General features: G+C 45.1%; 1 protein-coding gene across 1 annotated transcript in view; it reads right to left on the bottom strand.

The window, feature by feature from the left end:
* Nucleotides 1-15,363, bottom strand: part of PELI2 (pellino E3 ubiquitin protein ligase family member 2) — a 183,918-nt gene extending 168,555 nt beyond the window's left edge. The window contains exon 1 of the mRNA XM_031001942.3: nt 14,852-15,363. Coding sequence (XP_030857802.1) covers nt 14,852-14,928 — 77 coding nt within the window. The 5' untranslated portion in view covers nt 14,929-15,363. The remainder of the gene's footprint in view (nt 1-14,851) is intronic.
* Nucleotides 15,364-16,409: the final 1,046 nt, after the last annotated feature.

The raw sequence follows: 16,409 nt of genomic DNA, 5'->3' as shown, positions 1-16,409 counted from the left end.
CAAGAAAAAATATACTTGGCTTATTTTAAATGATTTTTAGCATTAATCAAATTCTCTAAAAATGAAAGTCAGTTGGCTAACACTTTAAAAAGAAGCACATATACTATGTTTAAAATGAGATGTATGAAAATATGTATATGGACAATAACTAGAAGTGAAAGTGAAAAAAACGAAAATAATATTAGCATCATGGATTAAACAAAAATGAGGATTTTTCCAAAATTTGGAAAAATTTTTCTTCCAAAATTTTCATTAATATACCATTTAGTATACAGCCTTTTAAATTAATACAATATTACCTAAATATAAATGGCCTGCCTTAAGAAAAAAATCCCATTTACAAATTTTTTAGCGAAGAAAGCTAAATGATCTGTGTTAATGATTAGTGTTCACATCTGAAAGTTGTAGGAATCAATGAGAGATAACTTAAAACTGGCTTAACCTAGGGAAAACTGGGGTGAATTAATTTCACAAGCAAAATCGAAGAGGGCGTGATTTATGGTAACCAACATGGTGAGTGTTCAAATAGATAAAAAGACCCAATTAGATCAGAGAAACAGTCACTTAAACTGAGCTGAAAGGGCTACAGAAAGCCCTTCTCCTGAGGGAGATGAGCTCTATTGTCTGGATTTGATCTGAATGGAGGTAACAGGAAAAACAGGGGCAGGCACCCTCTGACCCTTTCCGTGGGTCTGGGAAGGAAGAACAGAACAGGAACATAAGCAGGCCAAGCCATCAAGCAGCAGGGCGGGGGTGACTCCAGCAGGGCTGTCCGCCTACACAGCTGTCCACCCCACGACAGCAGTCCCACATGGAAGTCTCCAGCATTTCCACTGTTATCATCACAACTTCGGACCTTAATGTAAAACATTAAGTTACATCCTCCTGATCTCTATCAAAAGTTATTACGGACGATGATACAGGCTTAGGGAAGTGCCTCCAGTCTTGTAAAGTCCTGATACAAACATAAGATGTATACACAGGCTTTGAGAAGTGGAATACACTTGAGCTTTAGAATCTGAGACCTGGATTCGAATTCCTGAACTTCAAAATCCTTTACTGACTATGCAGAGTCACACGAGTCACTCAGTGTCTGGGCATCAGCATTTCCTCATTTGTTCAATGGGATGGCATCTCCTCCTCCAGGGCTGCTGTAAAGAAGCATATGGCATGCGGCAGGAGCCTGGGCCCCTTTATAAGCCTCTCACACTGGGCAAGAGACTTGCAGTTCAATTTACTGATTTATAATTAGTATATTTATAATTAGTAAATTGCACAGGAGCAAGGAAAATTCAGTGAGGGGGAAATCCCCTCGGCTCAGCCCTCCACACTACCTGCAAAGAGAGAAGCAACTCTCTCCTGAACTCGGCATGATTAAAGAGCAGTTTTATTTCATTTTTTTGAGACAGGGTTTCACTGTGTCGCCCAGGCTGGATTGTAGTGGTTTTTATACAACACCAAGTCTGTATGCTTTATTATCCCGGACAAGATTTCTAAGTAATAAACCCAAAGCATGAGCTTTGACTAAATGGGGTAAGGAGCGGGAAGAGGAGGAAACAAATTACTAAGGTGATGAAGATTTGGGCCTTTTCCATCTGGGGAGAAAGTGAGCTGTGCTGTCTTTTAATATTCAAAACAGTAGTGCACAGGCAGGCAACCATGATAAGACAATAATTCAACTGAAGGGCATTTCTGGTACATGTAAACTACTCAGGTTTCACCCTTGTGTCGCTTATTACATTAGCAGAACCTGCTGATTGAATTACTTCCCTGCAGTGCTTCCAGGTCTCTGGTTTTTCCCATATAACATCTAATACTGCTTATGAAGATGCTGTATTTGTCCTTTGGTATTTTACCAACTGATATCTCAAGATGCCTGTTTGCTCAGAATGTTTTTCAGAAACTCTGGGTCATATGTACCTCACCACCTATGTAACCAAAAAGGCTTAACTGCTCTCACAGGAAGGTTCAAACTATACAGTGTAAAGCTATGCCAGCTCTCAGAAGGGTCTAAATCAACTGAGTTTCATCAAAGCCTTAGAGCTGGCACCTGGTCTAAGCTAACACAATAAGCAAATAAAAGGCACTTTTCCTGGACTGCGGTTGGACTATGCTTTTTGGATTAGCTAAACCAAGTGCTACTGCTGGAACAAGTTATACCAGGTACTGTTAGTGAGGAGATAGGAGCTATATGGACTTTTCCCTTAATCAATACTAACAGGAAGATTAAAAGACAAGAAAGGAAAAATCAACATAACAGTGACATTAGTCCCAGGCAAAGATAGACCTTTATTAGAGAGGAAAAGTACTTGAAGCCCCTTGTCCAAACTATAAACGAAATACAAATGCTAGCCTAAATTACCAACGACAGCAACAAAAGCAAGAAGAAAGATTTCAAGGGTACATGCCACAGCTAGTAAGGTTAGACAGCTTTTCTGGAAGGAGGAACAAAATGGATCATCTTGAAAACTAGAGAAATGAACTTATTACTTTGGATGACAAAGGCAGCTTTTCCTGCCTTTATCCAACATCCAAATCATATTGATGCATCAATTCAATATGATATATAATTATATATAATATATTCAGGTAAATAGGGCAGATATAAGGATTCATTTTTATTTCCTCAAAAACAGACATTTAATTTTCTGAAAACATACTAGGAGCACAATACTTACGTGGGCAAAGCACGTATGTGGGCAACTTCCCAAAAAAGTTAATATAAGTTGTAAACCCAAGGAAAAAACATTTCACCTTATTGGTAACTTCTTTGAATGAGTGAAGTTTTACACCACTATGTTTAATGAGAATACCCAGTATGGCAAGGGTTTGGTTAAAAAAAAAAACAAAATAAAAACATACAAAACTGCTTTGGAACACATACAGTAAAGGCAGGATTGAACAACTTGGAGTCAGAAAGACCTAGGTTCGAATCAGCACTCTGTCACATGTGGCCCTGCACAAGCTTCTCAAGCATCATGACTCAGTTTCATGCATAAAATGATGAGTGATGGTACCTACCTCCCTTGCTAAACATTTAAAGAGGCCACACACGATTAGCATTTTACAAAGAACCCAGCTAAGAATCAGCACTCAGTAAAGGACAGATACCATCAGGGCTCAGGAGCCAGCCCTCTGGGGACCTCCCCCAAGGAGCAGGAAGAACCAACCCACTAAGCAGCAAGAGTCTAGCCAGAATTTCCTCATCTCCTCAGGAAAAGAAAAAAAAAACTCAGATCTCAATGCTTCCTCTTTAAGGATCATTTTTAACTGCAGGTTCTGGCCAGGGACCTCCACTTCAATTCAAAAGGAGCACCCTGAAGAAATGGCAGAAGTCGAGATGGGAATATGACCAGGCCAAGCAGGGCAGCCCCTCAGTGATCCAAGACCCCCACCTGCAGCAAACACCGCAAGGCCAGAAATCTGCTCTGCTCTTTTCTCCAGCAATGGGATCAATTACACCCTCAGAGGGGCTGGTCTGGGGGCTAAATGCCAGTCCCCAGCTGCTCCACACTATTGCTGCCATAGCTCAGCAAGAGACAGCCAAGACCCCAAGGCAGAGGGACAAGCCCACCCCTGCTTGAAACAACAGCCTGGAGGAAAAGCAGCCCATTCTGCCTCCTGAGGGCGATCCTCTAGCTGGTGGGCACACTGTGCAACCTCCCATGCAGGAAAGAGCACAGGGCTATGGGTCCTTCTCCTCGTTTCTTGGTGGACAAGCACTCAGGACCCCATCCCTTGGGCCTCCAGGGAAAGCAAGGCTCCAGAGGCACAGTTGTCTGAATGGGTAACAGGAAAGAGTTCTTGGATCACTAACTGCTCTGCCAGTGGAGTTTAACCCCAAAACATTCAGTGGTTCCAGCACAAGTTTCAAAATCAAACCACTGAGTGCCCAAATGATTAAATGGATCACGTTATCTCACCTCACGGTTGCCATCGCACAGAAGGGGGCTACGCCCATTGTGAGCAACTGTTCTTTGGCAGGGGAAGAGAGACAAAGGTAGGAGGGAAATGAATTACAAAAGGGAAAACAAGCCTATTTGGAGATTTCAAGCAAGACTGGGTCCTAAGGATTAGTTCACTAACCTACTCAGAAGGCTGACACTGCCTGCTACCTAGAGTCTGCAATAATGCCTTGAAATGTTATTAGCAGGGCTTCCCCCTCCCAGAGGCCACAGCCTTTACTGGGCCCAGGTCCTTCCTTTCAAGTCTCTCTCATCACAAAGGCCCTCTCATCCCTTCAACTCCAAAGGCACTGGATATCTCTCAGCCTCTCAGCCCCTCAACCTCTCGATGTGCCTTCAGGCACTCTGCTTTCCCCTTGCTAACCCTTAGCTAACTCACCCTTTCTACCTCTGCTGACACAGAATTCCCTCCCTCCCCACAAAAACCTGCCCTCCCCCAAAAACAAATTTTGTCCCCCACTCTACACGAAACCCTGTACTTCTCCTTGGCAGCACCTTGCCAGGTTTGCTTAAAGGGCTTCCTTCTTGATGGACTGTAAGCTCCATGAAGGCAGGGACCACTCTGAGATTACCTACTATAACCCTAGCCCAAGTATTTCAATACCCCAACCTGACTTTCCAACTTCACCTCCCTCCCCAAGTACTTCAGCCTCCAGCCAAACCCCTCAAGGTTCCAAAATCGCCATGCTTTTACTACCACTGCTCTATAAAAAACCCAGGTCACCTCTCAAGGCTCTGCTAAAGGCCAACTGCTCCAGGAAATCTTTCCCAATCTCCCAGCAATACACATGCCTCTCACCTTCACCCTGGTGGAAATAACCAAGCACGAGAGCCACAAGGACCTACCTTCTAATCAGATTCCCACTAACTAGGGGAGTGAGCTTGGACAAGTCACTAAGCTGGAGCCTCATTGCCCAGATAATAAATTTGAACTCCTGGAAAGGATAATGTAAACCACCTAACGGAACCTGGCATATAATACGCCCAGAGCTCTCGCCCACCACCCCGCTACACCCTAATTAATGATTTGTTGCTAAGTCATCTGTCTTGCCCTTAGACTGTGTACCCCTGGGGGGCATTTCCTTATGTAGGCTCCACCACCCCTAGTCCTCTGAAGTGAAATCAGCCTCGTACAACAGCAACAACAGCATCACCTAACACAAACTGAATGATCAGTGTTTAGTGTGTATGTTTAGATAGTGCTTAATTCCTAGTATGTACAGGCAATCCCACTTTTTTTTCTTCATCTTAAAGTTCAGGGGTCCATGTGGAGGATCAATGAATCCTGTTTTTAATATACCCATGCAGAACACACATGCAATAAAATATATACATACACACATGCATCTCAAAATTCTTAGTGTAATTTTAAGCTTTAAAAACAACAAAATTATAAAAGCTACAGACTTAACATCATCTAGAAGTTCAATTATTTAAATTTCTTTTACACTCAGTTGACCAATTTTGAATGCAAAAGTTTTGATTTCACATCTTTCAGTCCCTCTCATTAGAAATGAAAAATGCTAAAATTCCCCAACAGAATTTGGGGAAATTTCAGAAGTTACGTTCACTTTAGCTACTAGAGGAATGTTTTCATTTTCTTTCTATGGCGAAGTGTTCAATCTGGAGGCAGTAACCGGTGGATGCTAGGCCTGTAGCTCTCCCAACCCTGAGTGCTGTGCAGGTGGCTGGCAGCAGTGGCTGCTATCAAATTTTGTCTCTCTTTTGTAAACTGCACCACACAAGAGCAATCTTCTGCCTTGGCTTGCTTCTCACCAACACAGTACTGTTCTCTATGGTGTGGAGGAGACATAAAGTATTTCAGGAACTGTACTACCTTCTTACTGCCGACAGTCACAGACAGGTACAACCAACATAAATGAGCTCTTCATCCTGTCCTTTAACCACCCGAATGCAGTGTTAAAACATTCTTCTGGTCCTTCCGCCATCCTGTACCTGCAGGATGCTTGTATAGATTACCCCACCTACTCGAATCTCTGTTAGTTCTGTTATTTCATGTCAGGTGACCTTTAAAAGCTTGAAAATCTGTGTCATGCATTAGCTCTCCTGGGTGAAAGCTGCTTATGTTCCAGTCTGCCAGAAGCATGGTTCTCAGTAAGCTAGGCTATTCTTCAACTGCCATGCTCTCAATAAATTTCAGATAATATTGGAGACTAACAAATGCAAAAAGACTTGCAGATGACTTATAAATTATAAAGTCACTCCAAAAATGCTTTTGTTAGCTAAGATTTTTAAACCGTACAGTACTTAATGTTTGGAATAACTCATCAAAAAGGCTGAAACTGTGCTCACTAGAATGATCAACAACCCGAGGAGACAAAAAACAACTCAACAAAAACTTAATGAATTTATTTCCTATCAGTCTTGTCAGGTTGCATTTTGAATTCTATCCACAGCATGTGATGAAAGTACCCAAACCATAATGTAATCTTATGTACTACATCAAGGATCTAGTCAGCATAATTTTCTGGGATCTGGTGTGAAAGCACACTCCTTTGTGTCTACAATCCTTCCGCAGGAAGGGCCTTTCCCCAACGCAATCAATCAATCAATCAATCAATCATCAGTCCAGAAAAGCCTAATTGCTCACCCATCACCAGTTCTGATTATAATTAGTGTTCTATAATCATGGAGCAGGAAGCACAAGATGGGAAAGGAGGGGGGCCACCGAGGTCCTCCGAGGCACTTGGTAATCACGATCAGCCGTTTTATACCAATAGCCTAGAAGCCAAACACACAACTGCTCGCTCTGGTTAAATTCTGTTAAACCAGTACTAATAAGAATGGAAGTACAAAGCTTGAAATAATGATTTCTTATCCTAAAACAGATTCTGCATGAGCAGAAAAGCAGGGATAAGCAGAGTGAAGTGTTTGAGAGTGAGAAGCATTATGCGGATGGCTAGAAAGAAAACCTCAATCGAGAATGACTCGCAATAGCCTTAAACCTGCTGCTGAAAATGCCCCCTGATGCATATTTATTAGGTCTGTCATCCAAGAGGCTTGTATGCCACAGTATTTCCAGCCATCATTAATAGGCATTAATGACCACAGCCTTTCAACGCCACTGTGGCGCACTGCAATGCAGCTCCGAGCAGCTGGTGGAATCAGAACAGATGGCCTGCTTCCCTTCAAGGCAGGACTTTCTGCAGGTGACAACATGACTGCTAGGTGACTGACAAAAAGAAAAACAAACAAAAGTTGAAACTGGAATATCTGATGTCAGTAACGCACATGTTTAGTTTCTCAGGGAAACTTTGACTTGGGCCCTAAAGGTTGGTAGGATTGTTTACAAAACTGCAGTTGTGCTACAGAAGCAGAGTGCTCCTTCCAAGTCCAGAAACATTCACTAAGCCCTGGCCACATCTCCATGTGGGGTGGCAAACTAGGGTGTGCCACAGAAATCCATTTCTCCAAGAGGCTCAGTGAGTACCTAACATGCACCAGAAAGGGAAGCCCAGCATTCCAAGGAGGGGGGAAGTCAAGGTTCCTACCCTCAAGTGGCAATACGCTCTGGTGGAATTCAATGGCCACTCTGGGCACATGGCATGCAGCACAGACGGCAGAACCACGTTTTTGTCCAGGGATGCTTAACTATCTGCCCTTATATTTGTTTACACTTCTATTTTTCCCTTCAGTAAATTGCTTATGTACGTTGCCTCTTAACGGGGATACTTGGAATCTTCTGATTGTAAGAGCAGAACCCACTCAAGGTGGCTTAAACAGAAAAAAAGTAAGTAAAAACCGAAAGAAGTGGGGACTCTCAAAGGACACAGGATTACTTTCTCAGAAAAGCTTTTCCTGATTATTTTGTCCGAAAGGATCCCCCACTACCTTATCCCTAGCATTTCACCCCGCCAGTTCATCCACCCCTGCCCACCCAATCACTCTCTTCCTCCTTATCCTGCTTTAGTTTCCTCCCAGCAGTCTCTGAAGTTCCATTTTTTATCTACTCCTTTGCTTGCTCACCTCTCCCAGTAAAAGGTAAGCTCCAAGCAGGCAGGAAGGGCAGCTGTCTGTCTTGTTCGCTGGTGTAGCCCAGGGCTGGGAGCAGTGCTGGTCCTCAGTCAGTATCTTGAGTCACTGAATGAATGGTCAATCACACGAAACTAGGTCTCAGGAGGTACCCGAACCAGGAACTAGAAGCAAGACAGCTGCCCTCTAGCTCACACTCCATTCTCTCTCTGCCTTGTTGGGCTGCAGCCTCAGTTTCTCCTTCCAACTCCACCGTGCCTTCCAACTCCACTCTGCAAAGAGCAGAAGGCTTTCTTCACTCCCATCTCATACTAGCAAAACCCTGAGACAGTCTCCTGTGCCCTTAGGGTAAAGTCCAAATCCCTTCCAATATCTTATAAGCCCTTCATGATCTCCCCCCATCATCATCCCTCACAATGTTTCATTCAATCATTCTTTTCTAGCCATAAAGAGTGTTTCTCTGTTCCTCAAAGTAGCTGCACGTGTCCATCTCTAGGTTGCAGAATACTCCAAACCTTCTTCGGAAAGCACTCTTTCCCTCTTATCTCCATCCTGGTCATCCCCATCTCATCCTGGCACATGGCTAGGGGACCCTGCTAACACATCCACCATCCCAGCCTTCAGGTCTCCCAGCTAGGTTGTCAGTGCTGCAGCAGCAGGGACCATAACTGTCTTGTTCACCTGCGCATCCCTTAGTGCAATCCACAGCATCTGACAAGTGGCAGATGCTTAAATATTTGGGGAATAAATAAATGAACCATGTATCAGTAACAGTTATTCACAAAGAGACTGGGACAAAAATAAGAGAGCAGTTCACCAGGAAAAGGAATGTGTCTGCCTTGTCCTAGCTGTATTCCTCATGCCTGGAAGAGTAGACAGCCAATAAATATTTGCTGAATGCATACATTCCTGGCTTGCCTGATGTAACTCCACCCCTTTCTCTCCCACTTGAGAAAACACATCAGAATGCAAAAGGGTGAAAAATGGCATTATTAACATGACATATCTGAATCATTTGAAAGATCCACACTTTATTACTTGTCATAAATTACTGGCCACATACCCTCAAGACTGATCATCACATATGAGGTAGTTGAGACAGTGGTTGAGAACAGCTGATTTAGACAAAGCTAAGAAATATGAAGCACTTTCTGCTCTTATTATTTTATTTTCTAGAAGATGAAGGTGACAATAAGCTCAGTAAGAACTAATAACTGAATTATTCTAACCTTTACTTTTCTTTTTATAAAATAGATTTCTGCACACCCCAGGAGAAACGTTTAATTAAATCAAAAGACATTATAAATTCCTTTTCACAGTTATTTTTCTCCCATACCAATGAGGTCTACCAAGTTGCTGTTGTCTCCATTCAAAAGCCAACCTACAACCCCACATACATACTTTCAGGAAGGCCACACTGCAAGCCCTGCACAGCAGATATAAAACCAGTGCTCCAATGTGACAATATTGGTCTTCCTCAAATATAGCAATGGCTATTTTGTTTTGTTTTGGTCCTTTGTGCATAAGTATTTTATCTTTTCGATAAAATGTTTGGTAAAATTACTGAACCTGAATCAAGCCTGTTTTACTTTCATTTATACACAGCATCCCCAAATATTGATCACAGGATGAAACACAACCAGAAATGAAAAGACCTAATGAAGCTTTCAGTCTTGGTGTGTTAAAGAGAGAAACAAATAAATCTGAGAAAGCCAGACCAGAAACCACACAGCAACACAGACAGCCACATATTCCAAACAAGGCTAAAGTTAGTAAAGGAAAATATAGCAACTCAAAGACAGTAACACCATAACCCTTAATAGCCTACAGAATTAGACACTCCATCCACACAAACAGATCTGAGCTCTTCAGATCACCCCACATGCTGAGCGACAGTAAAGATTTTGTTTTATAAAATTTTTTTTAAGTTCAAAGACCTTTTAGTCTATAAAAGATACTAATGTTTGATGTCTTTGGGCCCAAATTAGAGTGGAGGATGAGAAAAGGAAAAGTGTTAGGGTATATTTGAAGGTTTCTTATTGCCACCAAAGGGTGGAGTAGTCAAGGCAAAGTGCTGAGGTTACAGCAACAACAAAAAGCATACAGAAATTGGGACCTGCTTTAAAAAAAAAAAAAAAAAAAAGACCATAAACTCTACAAGCTACTATACCCCTCTTTGTCTTACCTAACAAAACACTGAATCATCCAAAGGAAATGAGGCAGATATCTACCTCCTTTTGTAGAGCTTAATCAATTTCTACTAAAATACTTCATTTTTCAGTCATATTTAGTCACATTTATAAATTTTCATTTGTAGAGGTTCTTACCCTCTTTTTGTGCCAAGAATCCCTTTGGCAGTTTGATGACATGTACTGAGCCCTTCTCAGACTAATGTTTTTAAACATATAAAATAAAATACAAAGGATTACATTTGGAATCACTTATACTTAAATATCAAAAGTCTTAAATTGCTATACACATGTGCACTTCTGTAATAATGCATTAGGCCGGGCGCGGTGGCTCACGCCTGTAATCCCAGCACTTTGGGAGGCCGAGGCGGGCGGATCACGAGGTCAGGAGATCGAGACCATCCTGGCTAACATGGTGAAACCCCGTCTCTACTAAAAATACAAAAAATTAGCCGGGCGTGGTGGCGGGCGCCTGTAGTCCCAGCTACTCGGGAGGCTGAGGCAGGAGAATGGCGTGAATCCGGGAGGCGGAGCTTGCAGTGAGCTGAGATTGCGCCACTGCACTCCAGCCTGGGCGACAGAGCCAGACTCCGTCTCAAAAAAAAAAAAAAAAAAATGCATTAAATAACAAAATCTAGCAGCAAGTCTTTTTGTTGCCTACACTCATAAGTGAATGAAAATGCTAAACTGCAGTTTGAATATCATGAAAATCAAGACATGTTTTTCCCCCATCTAAGTTCAAGAACGTCCCAAACTCCATCTGTGGACCCTAGGTTAAGAACCCTTGGTTGAGAGAGCCAATAAAAATACATTTTGTGAAGCATCAAAAGAAAAAAAAAAAGTCTTGCAAAATGCATTATCCATTCAACTGTGAGGTGAGAGGAACTAAGAGAGTAAGCAATATTTTTCCAAAAACCACCATGGGCCATTAGTCAGCAAGAGAGCCACATGCTTCAAATTGAATCCAGAAAGGATGTTTTGAGGAACTGACAGCGCTGCTGGAATCTGTCTTAAAGTGAGGAAAGGGTAGAGTAGGGGAGTACAGCCACCCAGCTCAGCCCAGATCAACTATGAACTTGAACCTCTCTCGTTCTGGGAGCCTGTGTCCTCAAGAATAAAATATAAGGGCTAAACATATACCATGACCATTAGGCCCCCTTCCAGTCCTAATTTTTTTTTATTATACTTTAAGTCTGGAATGCATGTGCAGAATGTGCAGGTTTGTTACATAGGTACATACGTGCCATAGTGGTTTGCTGCACCCATCAACCCATCATCTACATTAGGAATTTCCCCTAATGCTATCCAGTCCTAAATTTTTATCATGAGATCATCTCCTCTTCATGCTGGTTATTTCAGTCTATTTAGCTAAATTTCAAAACATCACTGTCTTTCTTAAACTTGGAACATAAAGTTTTACACAATTTAAATGCTCTCATGGGTAACCTAACACCAATGAGTCAAATAGATGTATATCATTACAACTTTTTTAAAAATTCTGTTTTTACACACATCTTCATAAAAAACAACCACAGCATTGGTCTTTTCTGCTATTAAAACAACTGTCAGGGAACTTAGAATATGTTAACTAAATAGTTTCTACATTTGCGCCAATGAACAGAATTACTGAGCACAGACCAGGAAGGGCTCTTGAAGCCTACCTAATCCAATCATATTTTGCAAATTGATAAAGAAACAGAGAGGAGGAGAACTAAGCCAAAGTCACAGAGCCAGTCAGCAAGACAGCAGGGTTTATTCAGGTCACCCACCTGTAAATGCATGTTCTTCCCACTATACCAAACTGCCTCTCAAATCCTGAGCCACTTCCCTAACCTTAAAACTTAAGTTTAAAATTATAGCAAAAAGACCTGCTGGTTAGACCAGTCATTTTTCTCTACCTTCAGTTAAGTAGTGGACACAACAAAGAGTTGTGGCTATGATACATTAACTGGCTGGAATCATGAAATAATTAAATTCCACTAATCTGCCCAGAAAGTGATGAGCTCACTAAAATCCTAGCTATGTGGAATCTCTTAATAATACTGTGTAACACACAAAAAGATATAGAAGTATTTATATATGGATATAGACATCTATCAGCTCTTCATTCTGCTCTCCAGGATTTCCTAGTAATGTTTCACTATGACATTCGAAAGTGAGCAAAAAGGACAGTCACATAACCATTAAAAAAAAAAAAGCATTGAATTTGACAAGCAAAGCTTCTATCAATACCAAATATTAGGCATTTTTAGATCTCAGGAATCATCTCATTATTCAGAAAATCTACTTGAAATTTTCTGTTTTCCAATATTTATACCCCAGAGGACATAAAGATAATATCATAAAGATGATATTAATTCTACATGAATGTTATTGTTGTTTTAAGATGAAGTACACTGTCTCAAATCCTAAGGGTGGAATACGAATAAGGTTCTCTCTAAAAATCTTCCTACCTAGTCACTCTTTCACCTGCACTCTTCAATGTGTTCAACATTGTAAACAGTCAGAAACCTACTCTCGAAAAAAGAAAAATACCACAATTCAAGTATTCAAAAACCAGACTAGCATCCTCTACTCACATTTCACCTCCTCAGAGAGAACTTCCCTCACCTTCCAGCCGAAGAAACCAATACCCACCTAAGCAGTCATTCTCCGAGTTTATCAACTCCTCTTCAGAACTTGGCTGCACCTGAAATTGTCACTTATTACTCCTCTATTTGCATGTTTCTTTCTGTTTATGCCTGTCACTCCACTCTAAAAGGGAAGTTCCCTGTTCTCACTGCATCAGCAATGCCTAAACAGCACAGGCACAGAGTAGGTACACAAACGACGGTTGAGTGTCTCGCCCCCTAAGTGCCAACTATGTCATACTTTGGTCTCCTGGAAAAGCATTAGCAAAGGGCAGACCATATGCAACTGCAACGTTATATCCACAGGCTCCTGCGGAGTGAGACTATGATACTAGGACAATCCAGGGTTTCAATCCTTTCCGTGGCTTCGGAATGCCCTGCACTTCCAGCTATGAACACAAAACCTCTCCAGGCCCACTCGCTGCTTTTCTGAAACATCTCAACAATGATTTCCTCAAAAGGAAATAATGAAATAAAGTTCTGGCATACGTTAATCTTCCGCGTCAAGTTCACAGTGTTAAACACACTTTGAAGCCGGCCACACAAACAAAACCAAACTCCACAAAATTAGGTTGGGCTGAAGTTACATAAGACAGACTAAACTGCGGCTTTTCTCCTGTCATTCCTCCCGCCTTCCTGTGAACCCTGATATTTGTCTTTGAAGTGCAATTAAGATGTAGGTGAGAAAAACACTTATCTGCAAACAGCTTCAAAATAGGTAATGAGATTTCCAATACCACCCCCACTTAATGCACTAGCAACAAAGTCAGGAAGACTGGGAAGCTTTGAGTTGTGCGGTGTCTGGAAGCTTCCCTCAAAAACTCCTCTCTTTAAAATTATTTTTAAGTCAGCACTTACTTCAAGGCACTCACTTATCAAAACACGTTTTGCAAAGTTCCCTGAGTCTTCCCACAGCCATGACTCCTCATATGTGTGCTAAGCCTACCTATCAGCGCCGAGGATGTTCTGAATACAGGTCTTTCAACGCAGAAGGACAAAAGCGCGGGTTCCCAGGAGCGACACATCCAAAGGAAAAAATAATCCTTTCTTCAACACTAAACCCAAGTTGTTCCTTCCCCCCAGTTTCCTGCACTTCCCCCTTCCCCCTCCCCTTTCACTGCCCACTATATCCAGCTTTAAGCCCGCAAAGCCTCTCTCCTGGCTTATTAAGGGTAAACAATAGAAATGTCACAAGGAAACTCAGGAAGTAGACGAAGTCTCTAATTGCTGCCGTTTAACGATCGTACATAATTACTATCTTCAAGATGCGGCTTTCACCAGCAGAGAGGGAGCCGAGGCGGGCGAGGCTGGCGAGCTCCCCGCAGCCGGGAGGGCATCAGCGAGGCCGGGACCGGGGGGATACGGCCCGCGCCCCGGTGCCAGGCCCCGAGCAGCCGCATCCTGCCCCTCCCCTCCAGAGCACTCCAAGCGGGGAGAAGCGGAGGGCCGGCCGACCGGGTCACACACAGTTCACTGCTCTCGGGCTGCGGCGGCCCGCGGCGGTCATCGGAACAATTTGCAAAGCGCAGCCGGGGATCCCACAGCCCGCGGCGGCCCGAGCTCACCGCGCCGCGCTCGGAGTTCGGGGGCGCGGGAACCACGGTCCGCGCGGGAGGTGGGAAGACGGGGCTCCTCGCCGGCCGGCCTCTCAGCTTCGGGAAGCGACCCCGCGAAGTGCCCGCGACCGCGGCGCCTCACATGGAGTCCCTGCCCGCCCTCCCCGGCCCGGACGCGGCGCGCGGGAAGTGGAGCCCCTGCCCCCGCCCCCACGATACGGCCGCGGACCCGGTGCCCGGCGCTGCCCCCGCTGGGTCGCCCGAGTTCTGGCCGCCACTTCCTCCGCCGCGTCCTCCGCGCGGACAGCGCAGCCCGGCGCCCGCCGCAGCACCCCGAGCGCGCGCCGATGGGGGGCATCCCGCCCCCGCGCCGCCGTCCGGGCCCTGAGAGCCTCTCCTGCCGCCCCGAGCGCCCCGGCGGTCCCCAAAGAGCGCCGAGCCACCCCGCCAGCCCCGCTCGAGGATGCGGGCGCTCCCCGCCCGCGCCGCTGCCCGGGACCAGGGACCCCAGGACTCACCCGAGCACCACCAGCTCCCCGTATTTCACTGGCTCCTTATTGGGGGCGCAGTGTTCCTCCTGGCCAGGGGAAAACATGGAGCCCCGCTCGGCCGCCGACGCCGCCGCCTCCGCCGCGATCCCCGCCGAGTCCGCGCCGCCGCTACAATCCCATCCCGAGAACGGGGTGAGCGCGCCGGGGAAGGGCACGGCGGCGAAGGGGGCGCGGGGCGGCCAGTCCCGCTGCTGCTCCGTCGTGGCTGCGCGGCTGCTCCGCCTGACTCCCCGGAGCTCCGCGCGCCGCGGCCGCCCCGAGTCAGAGCCGGCAACAAATGGGACCCGGCAGCAGGGGGACCTGCCTGCGCTGAGCGCCGCCGCCGAAGCCCCGCGGGAGGGAGGGAAGGAGGAGGGAGCGGGCGCACGAGAGGCGGGGGAGGCGGGGGCCAGCGCGCGGGCAGGTGGGAGCCGCCCCGCCCCACGCAGAGCCAGGCGCCCGCCCCCGGCCCGCGGGGCGCCCCCTCCCCCGGCGCGTGGGGCCGCCCGCGCCCAGTCCCCGCCCCCCTCGGCCCGGGGGAGGCTCGGCCCCTGTGTTATGTAAACATAGAGTAAAAGGGAAAGGAAGTTCTTAAAGGAGCAGCTCTATTTTTTTTCCTCACTTCCTTCCCCAAACTTAGAGCGCGGGGTCCTCAGCCCTCGCCGCCTGGTTCTTCAGCCGCGAAGGCCCGCGGGAGATCCTGGAAACGAGCGGCCGCGGTTCCCAAGCCCACGTTTTCCTGGCTGGAGTTCGATGGGATTAACTTCCTCTCCGAGTAGAATAGCGCTCTCTCGATGTCACTGTGTCCCGGCTTACATCTAGAGGTGTCGCACACACCCACTTGGGTGCCTCCCCTTCCAAAACCAAGCAGAAAGGCGTCTAGAAAATTAGAAGGTTTTGCCAGTTGGTGCTGGAGTAGAGGACGTTTCGAAGGCGCTTGGAGCACCCCACCGTTGCACTGGATGTAGCTACCCCGGCTTGTGGTCAATAGAGCTCCACCTGGCTTTTGGGGGGTGGCGGGGGGACGGGGGAAGAGTTGTTTTTTAATCCATACTTTATCCACTTTTCCTGTGCCTTCTTTCCATCCCCTAATACATATAAGGGGAAAATACCCGGGTGGACTTTTTAGTGAACGTAAATGTTCCTTTATGACCATGATTTAATCAATGCACTGTTTGCTTTCTATTCTTTTTAAACTAGTTATTGCTATGGCTTTAAAATATCGTAGACTGTGATAGTTTTACTGACTGCTGTTTTTCATCATACAGGATTTTATTGTTCTAACATTTATTAAGCACTCATAATGTGCTAGAAACTCTACATATTATTGCGAGTCATTGCCTCTCAACACTGTTAAATATTTAAAGAAAGAAATACTGCAAAAGCTACCCTGTGTATAGTGACTGGTTGGCTATGACCCGAAGCAAAGGGCTAGAAAAAATAATAATTGCATCTGTAACCTTCCATTCCGCTGTGCTGCACCCCTTGTGTAACATTCTCTGACAGGTTATTACGGTAGTGACATGATGTTTCTGATAATTTTACT

The sequence above is a fragment of the Gorilla gorilla genome, chromosome 15 (assembly GCF_029281585.2).
Source record: "Gorilla gorilla gorilla isolate KB3781 chromosome 15, NHGRI_mGorGor1-v2.1_pri, whole genome shotgun sequence".
Taxonomy (NCBI): Eukaryota; Metazoa; Chordata; class Mammalia; order Primates; family Hominidae; genus Gorilla; species Gorilla gorilla.
Note: the sequence above shows the minus strand (reverse complement) of the source record. Positions and strands in the feature narration are given on the sequence as shown.